This window comes from Nymphaea colorata, chromosome 3 (assembly GCF_008831285.2).
Source record: "Nymphaea colorata isolate Beijing-Zhang1983 chromosome 3, ASM883128v2, whole genome shotgun sequence".
NCBI classification, from domain to species: Eukaryota; Viridiplantae; Streptophyta; class Magnoliopsida; order Nymphaeales; family Nymphaeaceae; genus Nymphaea; species Nymphaea colorata.
The window spans coordinates 23647357-23662446 of NC_045140.1; the positions used below are offsets into that span (position 1 = coordinate 23647357).

Sequence of the window (15090 nt, forward strand, 5' to 3'; positions counted from 1 at the left end):
ATTCTTTGAAAACAAGGTCAATTTAGAGGGTTTCTTGGTGATTGTAAAGAAAAGACTCAAAAGACTACTGGATCAGGTAAAAAGAATTTGGTCTATACAATCTGAACTAAACTGTGTTTACATGTCATTCCAGCAAATATATACCCATTTGCTGTGTTAATAGTCTATATCATGTAGTTATTCAGCAACCAGAACATACACCCCAGGTCCCCAACCTTGTCAATCGGCTAAGGGAGCAAAGAAAGTTTCCTTCCTTTTGTTTGTCCTTACTGCCCTTCCTCTAGCTAATGTTACTCCGAGTCTGGCATGCCATCTTCCACTCATCCCCGATATGATGCCTTCTAGGTTGACTAATATGAATTTAAGCTAGAATCATTAGATGAACCTTGAATGTCCTCTGTTTTATCCGATCACCAGGTGCAGCCAAGGCACTTAGGTGAGTCAAGAGCCTGGCAGGAATAAGTGCAATAAGTGGCCCACCCCCAAAAAAAAAGGAAACAAATAAAATTTAACATTCATTGCTAAAATCAGTGTTATCTGAATTGGCCTAAATCGGTAGACTCAATTCCAGGGCTGATTTAGGGTTTGCCACCTCTCACATTTCAACCATCTGCTTAATATATATTAGACTTTCTATTTTTTAACTATGTTTATAAATTTTTTCTGTTTGTTTCTTTTTAAAATGATTTTTTTAATATTTATGGCCACTTCACCTGAATCAACAGATTGGCCATTCGGTTCCTGAACTTAATAACACTGGTTAAAATTAACATTGAAACTGAAGAATTTCTCAATGGAAAACCTATACTTATAACAATAAAATTATTATAATGCACGATAACTTAAATATGTTAAACACATAATTAGAAGCTTGGAAGATCAAATTTAATGAAGTTGACAAGTAAAAGTTTATATGGCACCAAGAAAAAGTAAATACCAATAGCGTAGAGCATGCACAATCTTACCATTTCCAAAATTCCAACTGTTAAATCTTTAATTCTAGTAATTTTAATTGATATATATATTTTTTTTTAAAAGAGGGAATATAACTCCTTAATATAACATAGTTCATGTTAACACTGCATGCTGTAACATTGCTGTAATTCTAATAAATGATAGAAGTACTAAGAAGATAACGCACATATAAAAATACAAATTGCAAATTCAAAATAACATAGGTTATTCAAAGTATAACAGTACATAAGTTATTACTGAGTCTGTATGAAAAGGATAAAAGAATGAAACATAAGGAAAAAGAAGAGATTAGGTTGTCAATGGAAAAATGCCAAGGCAATCTTGCAGGCATTTTCAAATACTACAAGACACTGTCCTTGTCCAGATCAGTCGAGATTCAACTGTTGTCATGAAATTCAAAATGACAAATAAAATTTGTAGTGCTGTTATAAATCAAATCCTATTGCACAAAATTGCTCGGTTCTTTCAGGTATCATAGGTAGATAAAAGCATTGTTGTAAGTACCTTCCCTCACATTTACATGAAAATGGGCAAACTGCATGTGCACTTATTTTACACAACCATCAAATCAAAAGCACCTCCCCCAACCCCATCCTTCCACTCCACCACCTCCACCGCCCACAAACCCCTCAGCAGACGTGCACACACAGATCCCTGCATTGTTTTTGGAGTTGCTGACATCCTGACATGTGGGTTGTCATCAACAAAATGACTTTCAAACTGCTAACAGATCTACACTAAACTGGTTTCAACTCTACTGGGACCAAGAAAATCAAATTCAAGACTCGAACAATAGGCTACTTTAAGTTATTTCAGCTATTTATATTACTATATGCATTCATGTGACAATCAGAACATAAAGAAAACACTAGGACAACAAATGGAAGGAAAAGCAAGAACAACGGATAAAGCAAACCAGCTAGTTCTTCCAAGTGTTCAAGAAATTTTTCACGCATGTCACATGCTTTGGATTTAAAAAAAAAAAAACTTTACGCACTTCAATTTTGTTTTCATGCAACGCCTTAACCATGGCCTTCATTGAATTGCTTGATGATGTCCCATCACCGAGAGGCCCATATGAGTTCATTGGTGAAAAGAAGCTGCACATACAAGGCTATATATAAGCATATGAAGTTATAAGCATCATATATAATATGTATTCTATGTGTGTGCATGTGTATGTATGTTTGTATCTTTGTAGTCAAAGTCTTGAGTAGTTGGTTGCCAATCAACTAGTCCTCAAGCCAAAATCAGCCTGAACCTAGGTCATCTCAAGTAAGCCCTTTGACCAACTGATTTGCATTCAAAAAATAATAGCGAAGCAAATAATATCGGTTCAATAGACTGATACCCCTGTGTCCTTCTCTCTCCCATGAGTCCCAACCAACAAGTATGTTTCTTTTTTCATTTTTTTTCCTCCTTTTCCTGTCATCTTCGTGCAACTTGCATTGCACTTTTTTCTTCCTGCTTCCAGCTTTACCTTTTGTCTTCGTTTTTTGCTCTTTCACTTTTTGCTGAGTTGATATTATGATGCCTATAACCATCTGATGTAATTGGTGCTTCTTCTTTTCTATGATGAACGAAGTGTTGAAGTTTTTTGTGCTCTTTTCTTTAATCTTGCATATGGACAATGGCATCAAATACTTATAAATTAGTTTATCATCATATTATGTGATGTGCCTGTTGCTTATATATCTTTTTGTTGATTCAGTAATAGAGACCAGACTAGTTCCACCAAGTCATCAGGAGATATATTGTAATGCCCCATTCTGAAAGGTTTAGTCTCATACCTAAGATTGTTAAAAATCTTGGGAAACATAAAAAAGGGATTGTTAAGTGGTTGACTCTCCTGGTTTCTAGTCATTTTATGAAGGAACTAAAGCTGCTAGAAGGAGGGTTGGGATCTATGTCACATAGGTATGGGGAAGTGGGTACGGGTACGGTGATTTTAAAAAATCTTGGTATGGCCGATTCTAAAAAAAAAGAAATCATATGTATAATCTCATAAAAAGCATAAATAAATTTTAGGTTGAAGACATAAATAGACTTTAAGTTAAAATACATAAATACTATAACAAAATTAATTAAATAAGAAGCAACACAAATATGATAGGAAGGCGTATTTATGTTGCATAATACACAGAACTATGAGGGCATAACGATTAACATAACAGCATAATGAGATTATGCAAAAATTAACAGCAATGCCATAAGCAAGAGGGCAAATCGGCAGGTTTTGAAGCATAACCTAAGCAAGAGGGCAGGCAAACAAGCATAACTTATATATATAATTAACAATATTTACAGGTCTACACAAGCATAACCTAAAAAACAGGGCAAATTGGCAGGTTTAGAAGAACAGCAGATGATTATATAGAACGGAAGCAACGACAAATGATTATGCAGTGGCAGATGATTATCCAAAACGGAAGCAGCAGATCTAGAAGAACCAGAAGAGGGAAGATTTTGAAGAGCAGCAACCTTTAAAAAATAGAAAAAAATAATTTATGCCGTCGGTGAAGACTGCCACCATCCATCGCTGGTCGGCACCGCCGGCCGGTGAAGCTCCCACTATTGCCAACCATGACGTTCTGTTTTGGAGCTGTGGTATGTTGAGGACAAAGAACAGGTTGGAAGAGGAAGAGGCGTCGGGTACTTCAAAGATTAAAGAAAATGGTTTCGATCGGTTCTGACCCGAAATCAATGCAAACGTACCTTACCATACCCACGTACCAGTCTTCCTCTACCGGCATACCGGTGCGAGTAGGTGACTATCCCAAGCGTACCACTATGACATAGGTTGGGATTTGCCGAACTAGGAGCCCGAGCTCCATGTTGATACAGCTAGCATTAGCGCCAGTTCAACACTTGGACCAGGGTCCCATACACACGGATGTATGTGCCTTGGAGTGTGAGAGTGTAGTCCTATATCGAATATATACATACACACACACACACATGCACATGCACACACATATATATAGTTCCTGAATGGTGACTCTAGATTTAGTTGGACATCTGGAGACATTAAATCTAGGTCATCTGATTCTAAATCAAGTGGCTCAGATCTCCCATCTCTCCCTCTCCTCTCTCTCTCTCTCTCCTCCTCATCTTTATGCAAGGAGGAAGCCCCACCATCGATGGTAGGGAAGGAGCCGTCGGGCCCCCCCCTTGCCTTTACCCATCATCGGCAGAGGCAAACAAACCTCTACCCTGCAAGAAGATGAGAGATGGAGAGGGAGAGAGAATTCACGAGGAGAGAGAGGAAGGGAGGGGGAGATGGGAGATCTGGGCCATCTGATCTAGAATCGGATGGCCTAGATTTGATGTCCCCAAATGTTTTAAAAAAAAAATCATATTTACAAGTCAGTTTTCCTATACAAATATATATATGGAAGTCATGAGTTAGTAAAGCTCTTGAAATTACTTGGTGGAACTAGTCAGGTCTCTAAAAAGAAAACAAAAGAATATATAAGCACAATGATTAAAATGTCAGAAGTAATGAAAACATGATAATGCTGTGAATCAATTATTTCATCCCACTTAAGAGTCTATACACAAACACATCATATCATATGTAACATTGTCACAAAAAACGTGTATGGGTATTATACGGCGAGGAATTTCTCGGGTATAACACGGCAAAGTTGTATATCTCAGAATAAAACGGAAAAATCTCGGCAAATTTTTTAAAAATTTAAAACATTTAATCAATCTTAAAAATTATAAAAAAATAATAATAATACGAAAAAACACAAAAATACACGTATAATATGCGTTTTTTTTACGTTTTCTTTTTTCTGGCTTTTTCTTAAAAAAGAGGCTTTGTTTCACGTTTAATACGGCTGACTCTGTCTTGGCGTATTATACACGTTTTTTTCCAACAAGACGCGTTTTTTGTGACAGTGATGTAAACTAATTTATAAGTATTTGATGCCACATAAAACTTAAAAAGGTGCATTGTCAATTCTCACTAATGTGATTGCTTGTCTGCAACATGATAATTTTTATAGTAAACTAATCCATGAGATTGGTCTCTCCAGTAAATGTTTCATTTTCTGGTTTCCATTTGTCATACTTGATAGTTATCATATTTTCTGTAGTGGCACTGACACATTATGTAACTTGGCTAGCTTATATTAGGTATTCAAATTAAAAGAACAAGAATGAGCACAAGTATATCGCAATAAGAAATACTAGCCGGGAGCAAACATAACAAAAGTTACAAGATAAGCACATAAATATCTACTCAGTCCTATACTGAACCAAAAGTGGAAACCACACAAGTGAAAGATTTTTTCAAATTCCTAACTTTCAGATGCATGATCAGCATAATGGTAGAAGAAGACAGGACACACTCACTGATATGGAAAATAAGGTCCGTACTCCTCAATAAATGGAAAAATTGGTTCTAGAAGAACTGCATTTACACCTGTAGAGAAGAAGGAATGTATAAAAAAAATGCTTAAGAACTGAGATTGATTAACAGTCAATGATAGACTCAGTTACCGAGCTTCTTGAAATGATCTAGCTTCTCAACAACACCAAGAAACGTGCCAGCAACAGCACTAGGTAATTCACTAGATATATCCTCTGTAAAGCGTTGTACATTCAACCGATATACGACCATTTCCTCCATTGGCGTGCTGAAAAATCAAATTAACACACCTTTCTATAGCAAACTAAAACAGCCTAAACTTACATGGACAATCAACAAGGCCCAGAATTGTTCATTCAGTAACTAAAAACTTCACAGCCCTTCTCAGAAAGCTGGAGTTAGACATTAGTTGGACAGTAACAAACAATTGCTAATAAATGGCATCATAAAAATTTATAACCATATAACCATGAGAATAACAAAACGCACGGACTATTGGACTTCAAAATTTTAGTACAAAAAAAAGAAGAAAAAAGCATGTGTAACACCACAAAAAACCAAGTGTTGAAATAAGCAACAAAAGCCTAGCAATTCATCTTGAAGATAGCAGTTTATTTAAGCAATATACGTGTAAAACGAAGAATTAGCACAATGGATTAGCAATTCATCTAAGACGCACTATATCTTTATACACAGGCATATACATGCCTCTATATTGCTAGAAAGAATCCCATGAGTTCATCGTTCTTCATCTTTTAATTAACACCTAAGGTAATACACATTCGAACACAAACATTAACCAGTGCTCATCAAAAAAATGGGGATTGGCGACACTTCAATTACTGAACATAACGAATAAACTGAAATTGTAAGTTGCAACTGTAAACACCATTCTCATGAGCATCGATGACAGAGCACCAACTGCATTACAGATAGAAAGGTCACCAGAAATGGTTACAACTTACAAGAAAGAACAACAGCAAGAGAAAAAATTATGCACAAAAAAAAAGGAATCATATATCTAACTAATGTTTGTAATCAACTAGCGAAACAAACTTAATTAAATGTTACATTACCATGGACGGCTGTCTCCATCCCAATCAAAGGGAACATCCCTCTCAAAACTCCCAAGACAATCCACAAGCGAAACTGATTCACCTAAAAAGTGTAGCAGATATCGCAAAGAGACAAATATCAAATAAGCATCATCACTTCCACAAGAAGGGTCTCAAACCTTTACCAGAATTTAAGTTGCTAATTATTTTAGCATATGGATCCAAAAGGACACGCCGCACATGGAACCTACTATCGCTGTCGCAAAGAGTAGTTCCCTGAAAAAAATGAGTTTCTGTAAAAATCCTCAACCACAAATCAACCAAGAAGATACCTACCAAAAATATAAGTAAATTACTTATTCTGGAAAAACTTTATTTGAAAGTTCCATAGTCACAAAAAACGCGTTATTTTCAAAAAAATGCGAGAAAATGAAATGTCGTTTAAAACTTAAAAAAACATGTTTTTTTTTAAACGTGAAAAACAAAAAAAAAAGCCTTTTTAACATGTTTTTAACGCATTTTTTTCATTTTTTCATTTTTCTCATGTATTTAATGTCATACAATTTTTTTCATCTTCGATTTTTATTTGTTGCAAAACTACTTATCTTTTGATGTTTGTGTTATTATTTTCTCACTTATTTTATTTTTCCCCATTTTTAGTTCTTTTTATTTTTTTTTCAAATACCATTTTTTTCTCGTATTTATCAAACCCGCCATATTATACACGAGAAAAACCTCGCCATTTAAAACTCCGAGATGTCCTTTGTGACTATGTATGAAACATTCTTCCCTTTTTCATGTCTATGAAAATCTTTGCTCTGCCAGCAGAATCAACTCAATGGCATCTGATATGTAGGTGAAAATTTCACAAACAAGATTTTTGTTTCTCTTAGATTATTCTGGAAGACTGGGCAGGAAGTGCACTGAAAGGTCACATAGTACATTCCTAACCTCGTCTTGTAATCTACAGATTGAGTGGGAGACTAATGATTTCAATTTTGTAACAAGTTTACCATCTAAATTGATAGGCCCATGTAAAAATGGGCCAGAACGGATCCCCGCAACAATAGGCGACACGAGTTACAGCAGCATGTCAGTAACACATAAGTTCCTAACGTATTTTGCATAAGTAGCATGGATGTGGATCTGGATCTGGGCTAATCTAAGATCCAAATACAATAGGCCATGTCTTAACAAGTAATTTAAAGTATCAGCATATATGCACAAGGAAGATCAATTATACATATAATGTGTTACAAATTTCCTACAACTCTTGATCTAACAAGGTTCTGGTGCTAAAAAATATAACATTTATATGCAAAGATAAAAACACATGTTTACCTTACATCGATAGCCATAACATGAATATCGGTCGGCATTTTCGATTGACGCATGCCAAATATCACTTGTTCGATTGACATATGGGTCTAGTTCAATCTCTAACTGCACAAAGCACAAATTTTTCATGTCATCCAAGATCAAAAGAAAGTGGGGAAATGAGAAATGTACTACAAGTACCAAAAAAAGAACATGGAAAATGTTCATGCAGAAAGAATGTCGGAAGCCTGAAATTTCTCCAATAATCAACACGAGGGCATTGCTTATCAAACTGCCCCAAAGGTGAAATAAATGTGAAGAGCAATTTAGCACCTTATGTGCTATACTATTATGCATTATATCAAAAAATAGCCTACGAAGTAGGCAAGTACCAAGAAGAGATCAACCAAGAGTAATGACATGAAACTTGACTTCAATTTCTTCCACACAGATACATGTCTACCCATAGCCACAAATATCATGACATTTTTTAAAAGATCGTGATATTAATGAAATAAATAAATAAAACAAAAAAATGGGAAAAATCACGGTATTTTCAAAAACTTTAAAAATCAATAATCGTGACTTTATCATGATTTTAATGCAATCTAATTGTGATTATTTCATTTATTTTTATTCCATTTTTCTATTTTCATTTTTTTCAACTTTTGTTTCATTGTTTTATTTCCTCTGGGTATTTAACATGACCTCCTAGATGCAATACAATGCTTATTACTTTATCATTTTAATTTAATTAGATGTTTTAATGCCTTCTAAGTAGCTTCTTATTTATTGCATTTTTACTAGCTTTTTTATTTTTTTAAAAAAGCTCCAAAATTTTCTGGAAAAAAAAATACTTTGGTGAAAATACCCAAGAAAAACCTCACTGTAAAAACCCGAGAACGATATTTGTGGCTATCAATGCAAAAAGAAATTTCCCAATCATAAAAGTGTACCTCAAAATACTATTTTTCTAAAATTAATTATAACCTATGAAGCTTCAAAAAATCAAAAAAGCTTTTTGAAGCTGCGAAGTTCAAACAAAGTGCATACAAATAAGTAAATGATACTGATCGGTGAAACTTGATGTCATTCAAAAACCATTTCCAGTATGGCAGTTCAAAATTTTGTGAATTTTCATGAAAACTTAATAAAAGGTTGGCAAAGCAAAGAAAAGATCCACATCAAATAAAAACAGCATACCATAAAAAATTAAAAGAAAATACAGAATCTAGAATATTGTTATAATGAAAATCATACAGATGGTTCGCTAGTCTTCTTCTCATACAAGCACAAGACCACATTTTCAGCATTCCTTGAAAATAAAGCGAAATTTGTAGCACCATCATCACAGAAGGTAGCACCAAGGGGTTCAGGGAATCCCCTTCCAATACCCACAGGCACACAAAAATTTTGCCTCAAGTGGTTTCTGCAAAGAAAGTGAAAATAAACAAGGGAACATCATCAACAGCAGACCCTAGAATAAACGTACAACTAAAATTTTTCATCATATGAGGCAATTATTATTAGTTACAAAATCATCATATTGGTTTCGGTGTTCTGCACAACTAGCTCAGCGGAAACTGATCCCACAAGTGATTCAAACACTTGTGCATCTAATGCACATGCTTTATTATTTCCCATTTTGAGAACTTGGCACATTGAGTATAGACTGACATTGATGAATAACAAGCTGATTCAAATGATCTGTTTGATCAGGTTAACAAGCCAAGCACATACAGCAGGAATTCAGGAACAAGCTGACATAGACTTGTGCAACAATCAAATGACAGGAAGAATGGATAACCATAGCTAAGAAGATATACACTATAGTTGTATGGCATATATTTTCTTTTCTTTCTTCTGATTGGCTTCAGTCCTTTGAATTGTCTATGAGGAGTTTTATATTCCATATTTTCCATTCACCTTCTTAACTAGTTTTCTTTTCTGGTATTCTGGTTTTAGCTTTTTTAGGTCCCAGGAGTTACCTGTACATTATATTCCTGGTTTATGCTTATCTTTTTTTGAATTAGTCTATTATTCACACTCATGTCACTATTCTCCTTTCAATGTAGAACATGGAGAGGGAGAGGAGCTGTCAACGGGTCAGATCTAGGTTGCATACTCATCCAACAAGAAATCAGAATTTCACCTCGGTAAAAGTAATAGAATCCTGGTATGGAAGAATTCCTCTATAATGCATCTCTCTCAAATGTGATCCTTTTATGCCTTTATATCATATCAATGCAGAGAAGTTGCATCAGCTTCAACATTTACCACCCAATTTGAGAAAATGGATCGGCTATCAGATCCAGTCTGAAGTGTATGCTTCTACGTGAATGATAAAACAGCAAGGATTCTGGCCTGAACCAGAATCCCTCATTTAAAACAATCTATCTCCCTTTACATCCAAGCTGTTGATGTGAGTGATGATAAGAATTTATCACGTACTTGCTAGTCAATTTTATCCAAAGCAGATCTGACCCTGATCAGACCCATAAGCAGCTGAGGGATGGAGTGTGTGCCATGGCTATGGGATTCTATAGCCCAACTGACAGGTTCCATTATCTGAACATGTGCGTAACAACATATTATTTGGTCAGATGTAGATGTACCTACATAGACTGTACATATGGCTAGTGAACGTCTCGTCAATTTCTTCTGGTTCATATTGGATTGTGGATGGCAGTTGGATTCTTGAAGCATTTCTACCTTTTCTTTTGATCATTTGTCACTTCTACCATGTGACATATTGTTTCTCTTCTGCAGAAAGAGATCAGAGAGGACCAAGTGAGTTAGGATTCATTCATTTTATTTGCTGTCTGTAAGCACATATATAATATTACCAGATACTAGATAGCCATATTTCTTCCCTCTCTTTTCAGATATGCATTTTGGTCCAACAGGAAACAATGTGGGCTTCATATTGCTTTCAGATAGAACTCCACAATCCAGACATTGGAGATGCAACAAGAGAGCAAGAGCATGAAAAAACAGGAGATTTGAAATACTGATGGCACATTTAGTTGGAGAACTATTGTTCAAAATGCACAGTTGGCTAAGGATTGCTATTTACTGAATCTACATTGTGATTTCATTTATTGAACACCATAAGTTTTCTTTTTTTCTTTTTCAGGCAAGAGATTATAGACGCCGTGATGTGTGGGACGTATAACAAGGTATCACAATGAGCACAATAGGTTGCCCAACTCTGGCCACCATCAAAAAAAGTAAATTACTCTTTTTGGCATAGTTTTGTCCTCATATACATTGGATTACCACCTCTCAAAGCACACTTGAATGCCTCAGATAGAGGAGAAAGAGACTTAACACCATATAGAATACTGCAGATAGAGGGAGAAAGAGAGTTAACACCATATAGGAGCTCCCAACTGTCATCAATCCAATGGTCATATTATGAGAACTTGACATTTTACCTCCATTTGCGTCAAACACAAAACAAGGAAACACTTTGCTTGTACCAACCAAACACAAGATAACTACACCATAGTAATAAATTCCTCTAGACATTCACACCATAGTGTCGTTATTCACGAAAACTTATCTGCAAATAAGTTGTAGAGACCATCAAACACTATCTATAGACAATAAGCTTTATTTTCATGAACCAGAAAACAGAGGAGAATAGACAAAAAATGTCTAGACTTTTGCATTCTCATGAAATTAAATGCCAAATCACTGTAGCATGATAACAAATTTAATTCACTATTTCTCCTAAAAGATTTTGCAATGACTAACAAGGTCTAGAGAATCACTTTATTGTCATCTTACAAGCATAGTCTATTGTGATTCCTTAACTTCATATGAACGAACACAACCTATATCTGCAGTTGTATTAATCATAACAGGCAAGATAATAGACTCACCTTATCCAAGATTCCTTGATGGAGGCATTAGGTTGTCGATGTAGGAGAAATGATAAATAAAATGGAGCCTTTTTCAAGTCGAATGACAAGTTCAATGCAAATAAATATGAGTTTTTCCTCTCGAAAGGCATCTGCACTGAATCCTGCCCACTGATACGCAAAGGTAGTAGAACACGGAAGTAAATGAAGGATGAACAGTACAGGAAGTTATAAAATATGTGCAGAAGCATCTCCGTAAATGAGACTCAGTTTCTAAGTTTGCTAAGATTAATAAAATTCAATAATTCATTTCATATATATGTATATATATGTGTGTGTGTGTGTGTGTGTGAATTATGTCTTCCACCTTTTGTATCTACCATACCTATAACTTTTATATCATTTATGGAACCCTATAATGGGTCCACAGCCACGCCCCATTTAAATGAAAAGATAAGACACTATAGACAGAGAAAATGGATCGCAAATATACATAAACTCGATTCAGTTATTATGATAGAAAATAATCTATGGGTTAACAGTTAACACAGTTTGTTATCATACAGTAGGATTTGAATGGTCATCTGATTCTGTTTCAAAATTCTAAACGAATGTATCTGGAAGTAATTATAAATTTCATTTTTTCTTCCTTAAAACCTGACTAGATGAAGTCAGGCCCAAGGTCGGCAATCATATAATAGCATAATAGGTAAGACATATTAGCAACCAACAGGCAATTTTTCACCTTTATTACCTACTAAAGCAAGAACATATTAAAAGTTAAGCAGTTATTTGTAAATTTCTCTAAAAGCACCCTATAGATGGCTGATACTGGCCAATGTCTGTCACGGTGTATCAGGCAAAATGTTGTATGAATTGGGTATTTGGGCCTCCAAAACTATAACAAACCTGACTTTGTTAACATTGTCCAATCCTGGTAAATATTGAAACATCATGCAAATAATATCCAAACATTAAAACAGGGCTTTTTTCAAGTTGAACTTAGGAGCATCTGGTTTTCATGTTTTTCATTTTTTCTCCATCTTTCAAACTTGGACAATTTTGTAATAGCTGGGTAACTTTTTCACCATCTTTTATTCATCCCTATTTAAAATGAAAAAGGTTGAACCGTTGAAGATAATTTCTGTGAAAATCTCATGCGTTGTGGTGCTTCATAGGCAACTTAACAATATAATAGACTTTTTATTAATTATAAAAAAAAGTTTCAAGTATTAGAAAATTCTTAAAAGCACAGGCAAACTATTAGCAATTATAAAAGGTGCATCTAAAATTTTGATATTGCTAAAAATGTACCTAGCGTTTTTCACTGCACATCAATTCTTTCTGATAAATCAATCTAAGTTATCCAAAACTCAAGGCGAATGAGATTCATCTTCAACTAACTTATAACAAAAAAAGTCATTTCAAATAACAGGCAGAAAACTAGCTAATTGCAACTAAAGGCTGCACATGACACCAAGTACCGCATAACTAAGGGCAAAACAAAATTGGAAATGTTGTATCCACAATTAAGAATATCTTACTTTTCTAATTGAACGCAGATTGCACCAGGAGGCAAACTTTGATGCTCTGGGACCACCCAAGAAGAGGAGTCTGATCTAAACATACCCTGTCAACGTGAACACTCTGCATTTAGGATATATATTGCCACAAAATCCAATTTTAAATTTCATTGGATCACTGTTGTACCCAATTTAGGAACAAATCATGGTCACCAGTCTCAGCAGGCAATGAGGACACCTCAACCCTCAGTTCGTAGGTCAAGTCCTTCCGCCTGACCAGTACTTTAACCTATCCACAACCACGACAACATTAAAAGGCAATCCCACACTGTAAAATAAAATCAAGCGAATCTCACAACCAACAAGAAAACTATAAGCATCAAATGACCTGGCCACCCAGCTCCGTCCAAAACGAATACTTGGACACCTTATCGTGGCTGAGGGACTGACTACTTTTATCAGTAGGAGCGACGATTTCATTGATATCCCGTTGCCAGACCGAGCAGGTTTCCCCTCCAAATTGTTTACAGTTCCTGCCGTGAAACACCCTCGATCCTGACTTCTTCTCAAGATTGTAAACCCCGCCAAGTCGATCAGCCCTTCCTTCATTCTTTATTACCCAAGATTTTTGAATTCCCACAAGAAATTCAACATCGGCGCTCTTATAAACAAGGGAACCCAGAGACAGCGAACTCGTAAAGGAAGGATAAGCGATTGGAAACGATGAAACCTGCGAAACATGAGTTAGAAAGAATTACGAGCTGATACGAAATTCTGTATAGTTTTCTCCTTTTATGCAGTTAAGAAGAAAAAAACAATGAGATAAAACTTTGTCCTCTCGTCACCCGAGGTCCACAGCGTAAAATCTTCGAAAAAAAAAAGCCGCGATAGATGATGAATCAAAGGAAGAACAACAATACATCGGACGATCTCGTGTTCGTGGGAATCCGCCGGCCAATGCCGTGGACCCAAGAATTCCGAAGACAGAAAGCAGAGGAGAGAGTATCGAGCAGAAACGAAATTCTGCACAGGTCATTTTCTAGCGTACGCAATAAAAAGTTTAACAAAAACAAAACAGTGACCTCTCATCGTTCTCCAACTCGGCTGTTTCAGGATATAACATTAGGTACAAGAAAACGAAATTTATTATAGTTGATGTCGCAAAAAGTAACAACAAGGACTGACGAGAGAATTGCCATTGATAGGAATCACTCGCCATCTTCAAACCCACGCACAGAAAGAGAGAGAGAGAGAGAGAGAGAGAGAGATTCACCATCAGGAAAGATCGGAGGGTTCTCCCAAACCCGGAAAGAAAGAGTGCGTGGGAGTGAGCGCGAGAGGGAGAGCGCGAAAGCGCCCTCTCGGTTTTATCAGGTAATTTTCACTTTGACGCCCCACCTAATGCTCTAAGGTCACAATAAGACTTACAGCTTTTGAAATGACGTTTGAGGACAATTTGTTTTCGTCTTGCATGAATGTGGGCCTTATACTTTCGTGTGTAGACGTCCCTAGTTCGATTTTCATTGTGTACGAGCCTCGTGTGAAGACGTCTCTAGTTCGATTTTCATTGTGTCCGAGCCTCAGTGGTGCGCATGGTATCTTAATTGACAAGTGCTGATGCCAACGCAGCTAAACATCTAGATTTTTTTTTTTTTTTTTACTACGGGCTCGTGATCTTCTCACACACTACGTTTGTACCAAGAATATTTTGTTTTTCAAAAAAAAAAAAAAAAAAGACAATTCATACTTCATGGTATACGGTACTACCAATTGAATGCTTTTCAACCGTCTAATATGGGAGGAGGGATCCGAAATGATATTCGTTTGCAAAGACATTTTAAAAAAACAAGCTTTTCTTTTTCTTTTTCAGAAATTAATACAATACAAGACGAATGCAAGGCGCCTACTAGAAAATGTTTGACGTGCTATATGCCTATGAAACATATTTTGTCGGCGATATTAACCAAGTCTGGCTC

At 35.8% G+C, this 15090-nt stretch overlaps 1 protein-coding gene across 1 annotated transcript in view; it reads right to left on the reverse strand.

The window, feature by feature from the left end:
- LOC116249791 (isoamylase 2, chloroplastic) overlaps nucleotides 1-15090 on the reverse strand; it is a 38273-nt gene that overhangs the window by 15316 nt on the left and 7867 nt on the right. The window contains exons 3-14 of the mRNA XM_050076801.1: nucleotides 14035-14196; nucleotides 13503-13844; nucleotides 13302-13403; nucleotides 13136-13221; nucleotides 11613-11762; nucleotides 8986-9154; nucleotides 7750-7851; nucleotides 6594-6684; nucleotides 6430-6511; nucleotides 5485-5621; nucleotides 5338-5407; nucleotides 1973-2075 (exon numbers count right to left, since the gene is read on the reverse strand). Of these exons, the coding sequence (XP_049932758.1) occupies nucleotides 1973-2075; nucleotides 5338-5407; nucleotides 5485-5621; nucleotides 6430-6511; nucleotides 6594-6684; nucleotides 7750-7851; nucleotides 8986-9154; nucleotides 11613-11762; nucleotides 13136-13221; nucleotides 13302-13403; nucleotides 13503-13844; nucleotides 14035-14196 (1596 nt within the window). The remainder of the gene's footprint in view (nucleotides 1-1972; nucleotides 2076-5337; nucleotides 5408-5484; nucleotides 5622-6429; nucleotides 6512-6593; nucleotides 6685-7749; nucleotides 7852-8985; nucleotides 9155-11612; nucleotides 11763-13135; nucleotides 13222-13301; nucleotides 13404-13502; nucleotides 13845-14034; nucleotides 14197-15090) is intronic.